At 40.9% G+C, this 17,302-nt stretch overlaps 1 protein-coding gene across 1 annotated transcript in view; it reads right to left on the bottom strand.

Annotated features, from left to right (window-relative positions):
• Positions 1-17,302, bottom strand: part of LOC311044829 (B-cell receptor CD22-like) — a gene marked incomplete at both ends in the record, with an annotated part of 100,351 nt that overhangs the window by 1,889 nt on the left and 81,160 nt on the right. The window contains 6 exons of the mRNA XM_084056645.1: positions 1-2; positions 176-336; positions 1,902-2,097; positions 11,083-11,340; positions 11,749-12,009; positions 12,136-12,393. The exon at positions 1-2 is cut by the window's left edge and continues 136 nt beyond it. Coding sequence (XP_083912771.1) covers positions 1-2; positions 176-336; positions 1,902-2,097; positions 11,083-11,340; positions 11,749-12,009; positions 12,136-12,393 — 1,136 coding nt within the window. The remainder of the gene's footprint in view (positions 3-175; positions 337-1,901; positions 2,098-11,082; positions 11,341-11,748; positions 12,010-12,135; positions 12,394-17,302) is intronic.

Genomic DNA, 17,302 nt, shown 5'->3' with positions numbered 1-17,302 from the left:
AGCTGACACACAGAATGGTTCATTATTAACATCTCTGATGAGCATACATGTCATGACATTAATTTCATGTCATTTCATTAATTATGAAATTAAATCATTACATTACAACCAGCCAATGTAGAAAGAGGATGAATCATGTTTTGGTTCAGTGACGTATGTAAATTCATGGCCTCACCAACATCATTATGAACAGCGTTGAAACGACCATCAGAGAACGTTGAGTTCCTGTAATCCAGGTGAACGATGGCTTTCAGCACAGAGATGACCTGGACATACTTATGGTGGTTCTTATGTTCCAAAACCCCCAAGACCACCTGCATGTCCTTGGAACTGTCACTGAAGAAACAACCAGTCAGTCATTAACCCAGTACTTTACATTATATGAATGAACCTGCAAAATAATATCAACCAATATCTAATGAATATAATCTATCTCTCTAATAAAAATGAATACAAAAAAGTAAATATTCTTTCCACTCTACAAGACATTGCACCGTGTCTGTCGCACATTTGAACTAGATACCATGTTCTCAATCTCAACTCTCAATTCCTATACCAATCCATCAACTCCAAGCACAGCTAGCACAAACATGCTCTGTGCTTTGTTTTGGTCCAGAACTGAGACTGGAGGCTCTGTGAGTGAAACAAGCGACCAGGTCTATGAAAACAAGCCAAAAAGAAGCGACCAGTTTCACCACTTGAGCCCCATTACATCAGCTATTTTCAAAAAGAATCTTGAAAGCAAGCCCAAATAAAAAACTATACAAGTCCAAACAACAGCAACCAGCAACTATGAATATTTACAAGCGACCTTAAAGGAAAACAAGCCCAAAGTCGTATATAATAAGCAGACCTGGCAACATTGGCAGCCTTTTGCCAGTGCTGCAGACTACTGCCACCTCCTGGTGTGGAGAGTTATGTAATCTTATTTCCTTAATGTATGCACATTATGCTGAACTAAATGCCAACTTTTGCCAACAGACTGCCAGTCTGTTGTAGTCTGAACTAGTCTGTTTGGTGGAGAGTCACCTTAAGCACTCGGCCAACTGTGAACTTTTCAAATCGGCCAGAGCGCCACCATGACGCAGAGTTTTGCAAAACACATGTTGGCAATACTCCTACACATTTCGTCCAAACATCACGCACATCGGTACACAGTATCTGTATAGTCAATTTTGAACAACATGCTTCAAATTATGAACGTGAATGTGCAATTTCCACTATATTTGGCATGCACATTCTCACTAGGCCGAGGAAGCGTGATTCAGCCAATGGAGACGGTCTGGACGGGGTTTGGATTGCCGGGGGCGGGGTTTGCCGACCGGTCCCTACCTTCCCAAATCACGCTTCAGGGACCTCTTCAAACGCTGGCGACGGGGTGGGTGCCTCAATGACTACAGGCCAGTTGCTCTGACATCACAGTTCATGAAGACCTTTGAGTGGCTGATACTACAACATGTGAGACTGTTGGTGAGGGACCAGCTCAACCCCATTCAGTACCAGTACCACATACCAGGGGCGGTCATAGCTGAGTGGTTAGTGAGCCCGCCTAGGGAGCCAGAGGCCCTGGTTGCCCCAGGTACGATTCCAGGCCAGGCCAGCATATGTGTCGATGAAATGAAATTTGTCCCTGAGCAAGACTCTAAACCCCTAATTGCTCACAGGTTCTCATTGGAAACAAGACCGCAAGGACTTTCATGAACGACCTGTTAAAAGGAATTATCCTTATCCTTATCCTATCCATATTGGGATGGAGGATATCATCATCTACCTGCTAAACAGGGCCTTCACACACCTTGACTCATTATGGCTTTAGGAATCGTTTGTTTAGAATAATCTAGAGGCAGGACTGCTTTCTGTCGTTGCATATTACCATAAAATGTTAATTTATAGCAGCTTACATGCAGTGACCAGCAGTGAGGACCCAACAGGATTCAATGAGGACGCCTCCACATACATGTTTGAACGGTTTAGATGAGCCAGTGGTTCTGCGCTGTAGAGACACCTGCCATGGATGATCCCCAGGAAGAGACGGCCTAGCTCTGGCGATCTTGCTTGTATCAGGAGGATCAGGTCTGCCACACTGGGAGAACAGGGCTGGACAAGATGGAGACATAGCATGAGATTACATTGTGGTCGGACGGACAATAAGAATAATGTATTATTTAATTTGATTGAGTTCGTTATAAATGTCTTCATATTCGACCTGTAGCCTAATATGCCACATTTTGTTATTTTAGGTTATTATAACAGGCTTAAAATTTGTCTTACGCAGGAAAAGAGACAGAAACTCTTACCACAGAAATCACCCCATGCACAACCATCCATTCCCACAGCTTTCTCCACAATGTGCCTGACTGTAGGAAAAGCTTCACTCTGCCTTTTTTTATTGTGGGAAAAGGATCACCCACAAGATGAAGCCTTTGCCGTAAAACCGGAGCTTGACATTTTCGCGAGTTCGTTTTTCACTGCCATCTCTCTTAGTTTAATCATCAAATATAAACTAACTACATCACAGTGGTGCTGGTTACAACAATGCTGGTGAAACTATATTCACTTTTCATTTGTTTTGGTATAAGGGATGTCATAGATACAAGAAAGAAGTAAAATTTCATCACTTAGGTCGATTAATATTTCAATTAAGTTTGTAAATTTATCAAACGACAGACAGACAGACAAAATCAGAGACTTTACAGATTACTGTCAATGTTGAAGTCATTGTTTGTTACCTGAACAGATCACCTCCAGTCTGTCCCGAGAACTTCTAGACTGCATTGTTACACACTCCCTCAGTGAAGATTCAGATCCAACACAGGAAGATCTAATCATCCAGACATGTTGACGTGTAGAACCAGAACTCCATTTTGTGTTAGCAGCAGAGCCACAACTCAGCTGTCTACACACTACAGATGATAACTCCTTGTTCAAGTCAGACGTTAAATCAGCTGGTCTCCAATCTCCCTGGTGTTTCACTTCCAGTATACCAGTACAGTGACTGGTTCCTTCCACCAGCCTGACATCATCCGACTCTGTAAATAAGCAATACAATACACGTTTTACAAGTTATATCACTTTGATTAGAAGAAAACTACAATCTATAATGTGTTAGTGCTGAGCAACACCAACAGGCAGAGAGCCGCTGAATTCAAGTGTTCTTGTATTCACCCAATCAAAGTACTAATCAAAGTGACTACTGGCCAATCACAGAGCGTCCTTGAACAAGCAGTATAGGCTTTGGGTTAACTCTCAGCTTGGAAGTCTTGGCACACATGAGAGAAAACTTCACCAGAATAATTTCCGTCTAACATGTGTTAGAGCAACAGTCAAAATCTAACAATACCGGGCTATCGTTCACCTAAAAGTCAGAGCTAAAATCAGTATGTAAATATACATTTATAAATAACACCATAGTTGTGTCATACTTAGCGTTAGCACTAGTCTGTTAGCAACATACTTACTTTGTGTTTGTTTGTCCACAACGCTGGACAGATGCGATAAAATCCATGTTTGATATGTTAGCGTTTAAAAAAGGAAATACTATACCCTTGGTTTGTGCATCATGTCCAGCCCATAGAAAACGTTATTAACTATGAAATCACGTTAAAAGGACCACCATCGGAAGTGGGTCAAATTGCAATTATCCTCCCACTATAATCATTCAATTGAGTCATCAAAGGGAGTTGAAAGAGTTAGCGAGTGGCAGGTTTCTAGTTTAATTTATTTGTATTATATTTTATATTTCTTATAACAAATCAGTCAAAATAAATTACAACAGTAATTGAAAAAACACGGTCTCCTCATACATTAGAAGGCCAATACCAGTCACCAGATCAATCAAAAGGACAGATAGATGGATAGATTGGTGTTGGCTAGTACGTACTCTCACATAGATAGATAGATAGATAGATAGATAGATAGATAGATAGATAGATAGATAGATACTGTAGATAGATAGATAGATAGATAGATAGACAAAATAAGAGACAGTGTAGATTTGTGTCAATGTCATTGTTTTCAGACTCTGTACAGAGACAGTAGAATACGCAGTACAAAGGTAATATTACTTTGATTAGAAGAAAAACCTTTTAGCTTACAATGATGTGTAGTTGTTTCTTCATGTTTGTTTACCTGTTGTGTGGACTGTTGGTTGAACCTTGAGAGCTGAAGAGAAAAATGATCAAATTAATGAGTTTGAGTGTAACAGTACATGGAACCTGTCTACCAGTATAGCAGCAAACAGTTTTACAGTTTTCTAGGTCTAGTTGGCTACGGTAGCTACTTCATTGATGAGGCAGTATTGTGTTGTTTAAAAAAATCCACTTCCTGAAAAGTTAATATTTTGGACATCACGTTTCTGCCCGACAGCAGAGATATATAATATAAAATATGATATAATATAAAATATATTATATAGTGTTATGTAACCAGATTTGTATTGTATTTGTTTGTATTACGTTTCACACCCCCTGGTGGTTGTTCAGTGTAATTGCGCACATGTATTTTATTTTGATAGCTTCACAAGCAGGAAGTGCTTCTCATTCATCTCAAGATCTTGCCAGAGGCAGCTGCATGTTGCTGCTGTCCTTCATATGCTATCCTTCTTGGTTTACAAATGGTATTGTCTGTAAGCTGCTTTTTAGCATAGAAGTGTGCTTTTGTTTGTTAATGTATAGGTGCATCATTCTTTGTGTGAAATGTACAGTATGTTTGGTTAACTATGTTATTGACTAAGCAGAAATGCTAACTGAGCATGCTAATTAATGTCACAGTTGTTTCTATTGCATTGTTGATTGATTCTTTAGTGCATTTAAAGCAGATATTTGACATGTAGACCTTATACTATGCTTGTCTGTTATTGTGTACTGATGCAACATGTGTAGTTTTCATTTTTATATGCATACTATTGTATAGCATATTTCTCATTGTTGTGTTCTGTCATTTTGTCATTTTAGTTTCACACTTACTCAGTAAAGCTACTAAACTCAACACTTTGGCCTGTTCTTTGGAGCTTGATTAGGAGAGTGTTTAGCTGTCTGTCTAGCTGAACATACGTTCATGGGGACAACGTTTTGTGAGGACAGAAAATAATAGAGTATTAGTAAAGAGTGTGTTTCGAATTCCAGAGAATCTTGTCAGGTGGGAATCCAAGGAATCAAGAGAAAAAAATATTTTTCTAAACAGCAAAATATGAATTGGCCCGTTATAGCGCCACCATGAGGCCAATTTGAAAACCATTGGGGATTCTTCCTTGGCCTACTGGGAGTGTGTGTGTGTGTGTGTGTTTCAAGGCAACCGGACGCTGTGTTCATGATTTTAGGCATTTTGTGCAAAACTGTCTCCCCCCAGCTACAACGTGCCCTCCTTCCTCCCTCCCTCCCCTCCTTCCTCCGGCTACAACGTGCCCTCCTCCCTCCCTCCCTCCCTCCCCTCCTCCCCCCGGCTACAGTGCGCCCTCCTCCCTCCCAACTTATACGTCTATCGTATCATTCACCAAGGACGAGCATTCATATTTCATCAGCTTAATCGCCTCTTCCGTCCCGTCGCTCATCGATTCCATTTCATGGAAAAGTTGAAACCGTGCCAACCGCCATATTTGGCTCTACCTCCTCGCCAGCTGGAACGGAATCTCTTCATGGCAATCGACTCACTCACCCGAACATCTTCAATCCGTTCATGGATGCCAATCCTTCTGCCGGTTTTGGGGGTTTCTATAACGGAAAAAGTGGTTGCATCCGAGTGGCCCCAGGAGCTAGCGAATGAATGCCAGATCGCACCTCCCACTCAACCAGTTCTACCGGATCGTAGCCGCTGCCATCCTGCGGGCACACATAGTCCTGTAACTCTATCTTCATGTAATATACAACCCGTCGTGAAAAAGGCCTCATCTGGCACTCCGTTTCACACCTACTCATTCTCCTCACAGCTCACGTCCCAGGTCATTTAAGAACCGAGATCTACTTCAATTTTGGTTCACGTGCTCTCCCTATCTTGAATTTACCCCCGACATTACCTCGGACTCTCTTTCAGGATCAATGGCACTCCAGATCACCTAATGCGAATTGCAGATCGTTGGTCCTCCCAAGCGTATCACAGCTACTGTACATCCTGCCAGATATTCAAGATCTCAGTGCTTCTCAATCCCATCTGAAATAAACTGAAGCTTTTGGGGGCTTGTCGTGCCCGGGACCTACGACGGGCTCCCTTCGAAGCTTCACAACTCTGCAAAGTCCGGAATTGGAGGCTCGGCCTCTGATACTCACCATAGACTCTGCATTGCCCGACTAGGCATCAGCAACTCTGCAACATCAACGACTCTGCATCGAGTCCCTTGCCTTTCTATTCATTTTGTTTCATTCATTTCATCGGTTATCTTCAATACAACTCTTAAACACTATTGATTTGTAGTGTGGTCCTTGCTAGTGAAATAGAGTGTGAGTGTAACAGTACATGGACCCTGTCTAGCAGTACAGCAACAAACAAACATGGTTGCCATGGTGATTTGGTGACACAGTAACCTTCACCAACAAGGGAGCAGCTCATAGACTGTAAACAATATGGACTAAGAGCCGTGGCGTCAGACATTGGTTTCTACAGACACGTTCTGAAGCCTCTAGTTCAGTGAGTGAAACCACACCCAGTGCGAAGGGGAGCGAGGGGTGGGTCTTCACTCAGTAGAACCAATCACAAGCCCCGAAAGCATACCCTGCTTTATCATCAATATAAAGAATGTAAGGCAAAAACACATAAAGAAGACTTGAAACTAGTGACTGAAAACAAAGTATTTATGAAAATGTTTACTAAGGTAATAAAACCAAGTGTAAAGTCATGTCAAGTCACCATTGACTTAAATGGAATGAAATGTATTAAACAAGCCCCTCCCACAAACTTTAGATTGGCAATCATAGCCAATCGGAATGGAATATGAAAAATACTAAAGGAAAAACAACGGGACCGGTATGTTTTTAGCTGAATTACCTTATATTCAGCAGCCACAAAATAATAATTGACAAAGCAAATGGTAAATAAAATAATACATTTCTGGATTGAAATACTGTCCCTGCTTCTTTCCCTAACAAACAAAATAAGTAAACAAACAATCAATAATGTAAGTAAGTAAGTACATTTTATTTGTAGAGCGCCTTTCACAGACATCAGAGTCACAAAGTGCTTCACAACAATAAAAGCAGAACATATCAGTAAAAATAAAAAGACAAAATAAAACAATCAGCATTTTACCAGTCAGCCGGTAAAAATCAAGAAATCAATACAGGATGATGTTACAGCACAAACTCACAAAGATTGGTAATCATAAAAGGCTATGTAAAGGCCTGTTTGAATCGGTGAGTCTTTAAAAGTTTTTTTTAAAAGGTCCACAGAGGCCACAGATTTTAGGTGGAAGGGTAGATCATTCCATAGCCTGGGTGCAAAACTAGCAAAGGCTCGATCACCTTTAGTTTTTAGTTTTGTGGGAGGAACAACCAGCAGGGCTTGAGATGAGGATCTCAGAGACCTTCTGGGCACGTAGGGTTGGAGCAGGTCACATAAATATGGAGGTGCCTAGCCATGGAGGGTTCTGTGTGTGATTACAAGAATCTTAAAATGTATTCTAAAATTAACTGGGAGCCAGTGCAAAGAGGCCAGGACGGGTGTGATATGACAGGATCTCCTGGACCTGGTCAGTAACCTGGTAGCAGCATTCTGGACCAATTGCAGGCGGTCTAATGATGATTTTTGGAGACAGGTAAAAAGGGAATTACAGTAATCTAAACGTGATGATATGAATGCATGGATGATCATTTCTAACTCAACTGATCTTAGTTTGGCGATATTGCGAAGGTGATAGAAGCAGGCACGGGAGACAGAATTTACATGCTTATATCTAAAAGCATGGCCTGATCTAAAATAACACCAAGATTTCTAGGATTAGAGCATATATTTTTTTATATTTTTATATTTTTATATTTTTAAAGACCCAAGACGGTCGGCAACATCGGCAGCAACCCTATCTGGGGCAATGATTAAAACTTGGGTTTTTTCTTCATTTAATTATAGAAAGTTGCTGGCCATCCAGTTCTTGATGGCAGATATACAGTCATGCAATTTGCTGATCATATCCATTTTGTCTGGTTTGAATGAACAATATGTTGACCATGTTATTAGTTGTATTGAAAAGGATTTGGGGATTTCGCTTGCTAGAGGTGATAATATTGGCAAAATAAGAAGCTCGCACATCCTTGACTAAATAATTGTACTGAATTAAAAGTTATCTTAAAATAATACGGTTGGCCTGGAGCTTGGTGGCTTTCCAGAGGCGTTCTGCTTTTCGGCATCTCCGTTTAAAAGAGCAAGTTGCCTCAGTCAACCAAGGGGAGGAGTTTACAGAGGGAACAGATCTAGTTTTCAGTGGAGCAACCTTATCTAAAATGACCAAACAGTGAGAATTAAAGGAGTTAAGCCGGCTATCAGCATCTATTTGCAAAGGCGGTTTTAAAACTAGTCTGCTGTCAAAAGCGGCAGCAAATTTTTCCATAGAAGACTGATTTAAAAAATGTGAATGCTTCTCTTTCTTACCAATTAAACAGTTGGAATTAAAAGACAGATTAAAAGAAATAAAATAATGATCAGTCACAGAGAGTTCCTCAGTGCAGACATCGAGGATGTCTAAACCTAATGAGAAGACAAGGTCCAAAGTATTTCCCTTTATGTGTGTGGGGCCTGACACATGCTGAATAAAATTAAAAGATTCAGTAATACTTAAAAAATTAACAGCACAGCTGTTAGTAGTGTCATTAATGTGATAATTAAAATCACCTAACATCAGGACCCTTTCAAATTTTATGATAGAGGTTAAAAAATCACTAAATTCTGATGAAAGAGAACTGTTTGGACCGGGAGGGCGATAAATTAAAATACAATAAATAGGATTGGAGCGTCCAACTTCTGCCATCTCAAAGGAGGAGAAGGAACCAGGGTTCACTGTCCGTGTTAATAAGCATTTTTTGTGAACCACTGCTATGCCACCCCCGACTTGACCCGTGTTCCTGGGGGCACACATGAAGGCACAGTCAGCTGGGCAGAGCTCGATCAGGGAGGTATAATCCTCGCTTTTTTTGCCATGTCTCCGTGAGAAAAAGAAGATCACATTTTTTTGATGTAAAAATATCATTCCAAATAAATGATTTATGTGTAATGGAGCGAGCATTTTGTAGTGCTACTCTAAAGGAATGTGGTTCAGTGGCGCTTCCGACAGTAGCAGCCGGAGGAAGCGGTTGGAGGCATCTTTTTGAGGGTAGATAATGTCTGATATTAAATGGTCGGTGAGATAGCAAAACAGGGATGACAGAGGGGGCCATAATGTGTGGTGGGGGGGAATGGCGGTGTGGAGGGGGGGTATTGATTATTGGTGATTGGCGTGATGTAGTGTCAGTAAGCTGGCGGGTGAAGTTTGTTGCCAGTATTTTTTTCCCCTTATAGTTTAAGTGAACATTGTCATGAAATAGCTTGGGGATCTTCCAAACGGAGTCAAAATGATCAATGTAGCCGTAACCACAGGCAACACAGAAATTGCGAATCCAGTTGTCAGTGCTGAATAGGCGACTGAATAGTTCAGAGCTGTTGTGGAGAGTTGGTAATAAACCTGAGAAAATGCACTTTTTTTTCAGGTTTTCGATTAAGTTGGCTAATGTCTCATAGTCCTTGCGCAAGTTGGCTGATTGGATACCTTTTGATGTTATGTCATTAACTCCCACATGCACAATTACAGTATGGACAGATTGATGACGCTGGAGAATACCTGGGATGTGTGTGACCAAGTCCTTGATTTTTGCACCGGAGTATGAGTATGTGATGCAATCTGGAATGGCTACATGTCTTACTATAGAGTCACCCACTAGGATGTATTTTTGGGAGCGGAATAAGCAGGGGTTTGACGGTGGGAATAGTTTCACTGACCGGGGTGGGAGGAGGGGGATCACTGTGTCGGCCGGAGAGGTGACGTCATGATTTGGAACAGCTGTGTCCATTTGTCCGCTGGACGACGGAGATGGGGCACGCCCGGTCAGGGTGGTTACAGGAGAAGACGTCGGTGAACATAGTCGGCTGCGTTTATGTTCTTTTTTCGGGGTCGGCGAGGTAGAAATGGAGCGGAGCTGTTGCTCTTGTGAATGGGTGTCCATAGCAACCCCGGACGCTACCGTTAGCGTGTCGCTAACTAGCGGTAGCTTCCTGCTTTGGTTGCCCCTAGCAACCTTGGACGATCCTGTTAGCATGCTGCTAACTAGCGGTAGCTTCCCGCTAGCAACTTGCTCTGCGCTGGTAAGCGGAGAGAAAACGTTGAAAAGTGGGAGAGGTGAAAACAGAGGGATAGAAAATCTTTTCCCCTTCTTCACAACCGTTGCCCAGGAGGGAGAGTTGGCCGAAGATGCATCATGGATGTTTCTGCTCGCTCTGCGGGGTTTGGCCGTCTCCAGTTCATTCAGTCTAGAGAGGACCGACGACTTTCTTCGGAGGACATCGGCCAGGAGGTCCTCGATGGTGTGAAGCTGGGACCTCAGGTCGGAGAGCTCGGAGTCCCCTGGGGTGAGTGGAGTCGGCGTCATTACACACAGGCACCGTTACGGTGCCCACTGCGGTGATATGGTGTAGAAATGATTTGATCTGGAGGTGTAGAGGGTATTCTATTCTATTGCACAGAACAACACACAAGGGCTCCAAACGGAGCCCAGTGCGAAGATCCGGCATAGATCAAGACATGTCTGTAGTCGTATCAACAGCGTAGAAACAGCAGCTAAAGGCTAGTGATCGTGGCATTCGATGACGGTGATTGAAGAGTAGATCAAAATAGATGGATGGATCATCCAAAATCTGAAGTTGTTGTATAAAATGTAGGCGTTAAAAACTAGATAAAATGCCATTTAAGACGGAGCCTCTCAACACGGTCGACACGTCTGGTCGCGTCGAGAGCTTCTGAGTACTTACACAATCACAAATCCCTCCCAACAAAAACTAAACACACTTCAACAAATGATGATGTCTGTAAAAAAAAAGAGGAAAGCAATAAACTAAAAAGTTTAGTTCACTTACACTGAACATCTAGATGGTATGGTGATGATCTCTGTGATCCATGTCTGTTTGTCACCTGACAGAGGTACTGTCCAGAGTCTGCAGGAGACACATTGTCCTTCACCAGCTGAGGACCAGTGGAGATATATCTGTTGTTTCTGTACCAGGTGTGAATGTCTACTGGTGGGTTGGCATCACTGCTGCAGGTCAGAGTCACTTTGCTGCCCTCAACAACTTCTCCTGGTGGATCCACTGATACTGAGGGTTTTTCTGGAGGGTCTATGGAGGAATAAAGATGTTTACTGTAACCTAAAATAACTGCAGTATTTCCTGAGTGTTTATAAGGGATAGAAGACAGTATTGCTCACTAGGAATGAACAATAAACATTAATTTTGAATAATGTGGTGTCTAACATTACACCAGCTTTGGTCAACATAATAACATACTGGACACTATGAATGAATGAAAAACTATTCTCTCAAAGCATTTATTTATCATCTTTCCCTCTTTCTACGTGTCAGTGCAATGCAAACTATGATACTATGGACAAGACGTGAACTGTGTACACACACACACACACACACACACACACACACACACACACACACACACACACACACACACACACACACACACACACACACACACACACACACTTGGTAATCTTAATGAAATGAAATACTCACAGTGAACATCAACAGTGACTTCAGGTGAACTGGCTGTAGTGATGTTGTTCTTTGCCTGACAGTAGTATGTTCCACTGTCACTGGGTTGGATGTTAGAGATGGTCTCTATCTTCTTCTCTGACACTATAGCTCTGTCTCTGAAAATGATGTAACTCTGGATTGGTGGATTTGATCCACTGCTGCTGCAGGTGAAAGTGACTGAGCTTCCTTTGACAACATCTCCTGGTGGACTTACTGACAAAAGGACATTCTTAGGACCATCTGTTGGAGAAACATTTATGTCAATTTAAAAGCCCTCTTTATGACACAAAAACTAAACACTTGAACACATAATGCTGTTGTGTTGCTGTCTGTAAAAAAATAACCTAAACAGTTTAGTCCACTTACACTGAACATGTAGATGGTATGGTGATGATCTCTGTGATCCATGTGTGTTTGTCACCTGACAGACGTACTGTCCAGAGTCTGCAGGAGACACATTGTCCTTCACCAGCTGAGGACCAGTGGAGATAGATCTGATGTCTCTGTACCAGGTGTAGGTGTCTACTGGTGGGTTGGCATCACTGCTGCAGGTCAGAGTCACTTTGCTGCCCTCAACAACTTCTCCTGGTGGATCCACTGATACTGAGGGTTTTTCTGGAGGGTCTATGGAGGAATAAAGATGTTTACTGTAACCTAAAATAACTGCAGTATTTCCTGAGTGTTTATAAGGGATAGAAGACAGTATTGCTCACTATGAATGAACAATAAACATTAATGATTTGAATAATGTGGTGTCTAACATTACACCAGCTTTGGTCAACATAATAAAATACTGTTCAGGGTGAAATTTCAAGCCAATCAGACAAAGCGGAGGTGTAATTATAATTAACACTGTAGGACTCACTCTCCTGTAAGGCCCCCACTAACTCCACATCCGGGGACCCCCTCCCCAGAGTTTATTTTATCTCCCACTTCACAGTTCCATGGACTATTATTATGGACCCCCAGCTACAGATAGAGTGTGACTGTTATTATGGACCCCCAGCTACAGATAGAGTGTGACTGTTATTACGGACCCCCAGCTACAGATAGAGTGTGACTGTTATTACGGACCCCCAGCTACAGATAGAGTGTGACTGTTATTATGGACCCCCAGCTACAGATAGAGTGTGACTGTTATTATGGACCCCCAGCTACAGATAGAGTGTGACTGTTATTATGGACCCCCAGCTACAGATAGAGTGTGACTGTTATTATGGACCCCCAGATACAGATAGAGTGTGACTGTTATTATGGACCCCCAGATACAGATAGAGTGTGACATGTACCTGTGAGACAACTTCACAAACGTTAAAGACGTTCACAATCTCAACACCAGGGGGAGCTCCACAAATCACGTTCAACACAGATTTGGCTCAAACAAGGGGTTAAATTAGTTCTACTGCTATGACTCCAAAATGTAGAATGTCCAACAGTCATAACAAAGTGTGAATCCTTACTCTCCTTCTAAACCGCTCTAAAGGAGTATTTACAGGAGGCTGCAATTCAGAACTGACCCCTGTAAAAAAAAAAAGGCAAAGCCCGAGTGCCGCGCTATGAGCTTGTAGATCTGCTATTTTTTTATCTAGAAAATGTGTGCATATATATATATACTGTAGCAACATACGTTTTTAAAAAAATGATTTATAAGACATTATACAAAAATACAAAAATATATACAAAGATTTGCACACATTTTCCAAGATTTTTCAAAAGAATAGCAGATCTACAAGCTCATAGCGTGGCACAGTGCCCCGCTATGAGCTTGTAGATCTGCTATTTTTGAAAAGCCAAAGAAATCTTAAAATGACACACAGATGAGTTCCTGGTCTTAATGGATTAAAAAGAGTAGTGGTGTAAAGTAACTAAGTACATTTACTGAAGTACAGTACTATACTTGAGTACAGTTATACTTTTACTTTACTGGAGTATTTCCAATTTTCTGTACTTTTACTTCTACTCCAACTCAGAGGCAGATCTTGTACTTTTACTCCACTATAACTATTTAAAAACTTTAGTTACTTTGTAGATTTTGAAAGAATTACCAACTTCAGCTCTATATACATGGGATTGGATCAGACATTTGAAAATATCTGATCTGCAAGCTGACGCATTGTGACAGACAGACAGACAGACAGACAGACAGACAGACAGACAGACAGACAGACAGACAGACAGACAGACAGATAGATAGACAGACAGTATAGATTAGTGTCATTGTTGAAGTCATTGTTTGTTACCTGAACAGATCAGATCCAGACTGAAGGGGGAAGTATGAGACTCCACTACTCCACACTCCCTCAGTGAAGATTCATATCCAACACAGTAAGATGTAAAATACCATGTAGGTTGATATGTAGAACCACGTCTCTGTTCTGTAGAAACAGCAGAGCCACAGTGCAGCTGTCTACACACTACAGATGATGACTTATGGCTCCAGCCATAAGGAGTCACTGGTCTCCATTCTTCCTGGTGTTTCATCTCCACTCTACCAGCACAGTGTCTGTCTCCTCCCACCAACCTGACATCACCAGACTCTGTACACAGACAATAGAATAAACAGTTAAATAAAGTTATATTACTTTGATTAGAAGAAAAACTTCTAGGTTACAATCTATAATATTTATGTGTTTATTGATGTTTGTTTACCTGTTGTGTGGAGAGCCTGGAGAGCTGAAGAGAAACATGATCAAATGAATGAGTTTGAGCCTAACCAGTGGTGGAAGAAGTACTTGAGTAAAAGTAGCAATACCACAATGTATAAATACTCTATAGTAAAAGTATCAATACCACAATGTATACATACTCTGTAGTAAAAGTATCAATACCACAATGTATAAATACTCTGTAGTAAAAGTATCAATACTACAATGTAGAATACTCTGTAATAAAAGTATCAATACCACAATGTAGAAATACTCTGTTTTAAAAGTATCAATACCACAATGTAGAATACTCTGTAATAATACTCTGTAATAAAAGCATCAATACCACAATGTAGAAATACTCTGTAGTAAAAGTATCAATACCACAATGTTGAAATACTCTGTAGTAAAAGTATCATGTTACAAGTAAAAGTCAGGTATTCAAAATGTACTTTGGTAAAAGTACCAAATGTAAAAGTACTCATAATGCAGAATGTTCCATTTCAAAGGCTTTTAAAATGTGAAAAATAGGGCTGTCAAACAATTAAAATTTTAATCAGATTAATCACAGCTTAAAAATCACACCCAGTGTGAGTAAGCGGTGCTACTCTGTTTGATGAGTGTGTGCTGTCATTCAGTCGGTACAAATCTATTTGATGTGTGGGCGCTGGCATTCAGACGGTACTACTCTATTTGATGTGTGGGTGCTGGTATTGAGGCGGTACTAAAAGAGTCTTTTTTATCAACTTGTAAGTATTTTTACTCATTTTAACTATATTTAAGTATTTGTACTCTTTTTAACTACGTTTAAGTATTTTTACTCATTTTAACAACCTTTAAGTATTTTTACTCATGTTGAGTACTTAAATATTTTTACTCAATATAAGTACTCTTAAGTATTTTTACTCAATGTATTTACTTTTAAATATTTGTACTCACTTTATTTGCTTAATCATTTTTACTCACATTGTAGATCGGTCGTTTTACTGTGTGTGTGTGTGTGTGTGTGTGTGTGTGTGTGTGTGTGTGTGTGTGTGTGTGTGTGTGTGTGTGTGTGTTATGTGTGTGTGTGTGTGTGTGTGTGTGTGTGTGTGTGTGTGTGTGTGTGTGTGTGTGTGTGTGTGTGTGTGTGTGTGTGTGTGTGTGTGTGTGTGTGTGTGCATTTGTGCCGCATGTGTTGTATCTTTGCCGTGCGCAAATGGACGGACGGACGGACGGACGGACACACACACGGTCAAATGTAGAGCGGCTGGCACCGCTAAAAATGAATTCATCATGATTAATCACGTTCAAACTATTTCCAAAATATTCCATTTCTTTGTGTATATTATTGTGGGAATGTAGAGATAAATCTACATTTAACATACAGTATGTATGCATGTCTAAATCCACAGTGTGGTATTAATATTGAAACATCTATAATATACACCATAATACAATGACATCATTTCTATTCCTCTAAACAAGTGCTTCTCAACCAGTGGTCCTTGAGGGGGTTGAGATGGTCCGCAGCTAAATGATGGAGAGTTGGTAACCAATGGACCCTTATAGACCCGTAAGGGTCCATTTGGTTTCATTTTATGCTCTCAAGAGTTAATTTATTGATAAAATCATGTGTTTCTCTCCTATGGTACCAACATCAATGCAGCATGGATGGACAACATCTTATCCAAAGTCTTGGGCAGTGGTGTAAAGTAACGAAGTATATTTACTCAAATACTGTACTTAATAAGTACACTTTTGAGGAGTTATTACTTTACTGGAGTATTTCCCATTTCCAATTACTAAAGCACTTTGAGCTTGTAGATCTGCTATTTTCTAAATATTTTTAATACATTTTGAACTTGTGAAATGGGACATAATGCACAATGACAGTAGTAAATATGTTGATGCCAATACGTTTGTACTTTTACTTAAGTACATTTCAGTTAGAGTATTTCTACACTGCAGTATTGATACTCGGCACATGTGAGTAGGATACTTTTTCCACCTCTGGTCTGGGGTCTGAGAGTCTAAATGTCATCAAATGCAGAACAAATAATAGACCTTGATATGAAAAGAGTTGAAAAACCACTAAATAAAACAATAACATTTCGGGTCGTTTCTCACACTCTGGCGGTAACACAGGCTGCTCAGCCTCTCGTCTGTAGTACAAATAAAACATATACTTTCTCTACTCACCAAAACAAAGAGTGTTTTATGGAGTCTAAAGCCTACTCTACACAGTGGAAACACTGTGAGCCCCGCCCCCTCCCCACCTCACGTCTAAAACACACTTTATGACCAGAGAAGAAAACATTTCACCGGATGTAACATGTTTTAGTTAACCCACAGTGCCCCCTACAGATCAAGTTAATTGAACTTTTCTATTGACATGTTTTCCTTCCGGTGAAAATGGGGGGCGGGGGGGGGGGGGGGGGGGGGCGGTGCAATATTTTCCAAATCCACACCTCTGTGGACAATTCATTATTATTATTAATTTTGGGGTCCTTGCCATGAAAATGTTTGAGAACAACTGGTTCAAACAGGAAAAGAAGGCCAAAAAAAGCAACTACACTTTCAAGCAACTTTACAGAAAAAAAATCCCAAAGTCGCTTATAATAAGCGGACATGGCAACACTGTCACTGACTACTTGAGCGCACTTGACGTGCGAGAGAGAGAGAGAGAGAGAGAGAGAGAGGGGATCAATCTATAGGGTTAAAACCACAACGATATATGACAGCCCATTTCAAGAAATAAACTCCCGTAGTGTGTTATGCTTAACGATCAGACGACTCCCCGACCACTTTAAAAGTCCTACAGTGTGTACCTGCCCTTAGATCTACTCACCATGAAGGAACAGAGAGGTCAAAATCATCCACAGAACCATCTTCATCCTGCTGTCTGG

This window comes from Gymnoscopelus microlampas (assembly GCF_963454915.1).
Source record: "Gymnoscopelus microlampas genome assembly, chromosome: 5".
Classification (NCBI taxonomy): domain Eukaryota; kingdom Metazoa; phylum Chordata; class Actinopteri; order Myctophiformes; family Myctophidae; genus Gymnoscopelus; species Gymnoscopelus microlampas.
This window is presented reverse-complemented; position numbering and strand designations above follow the sequence as displayed.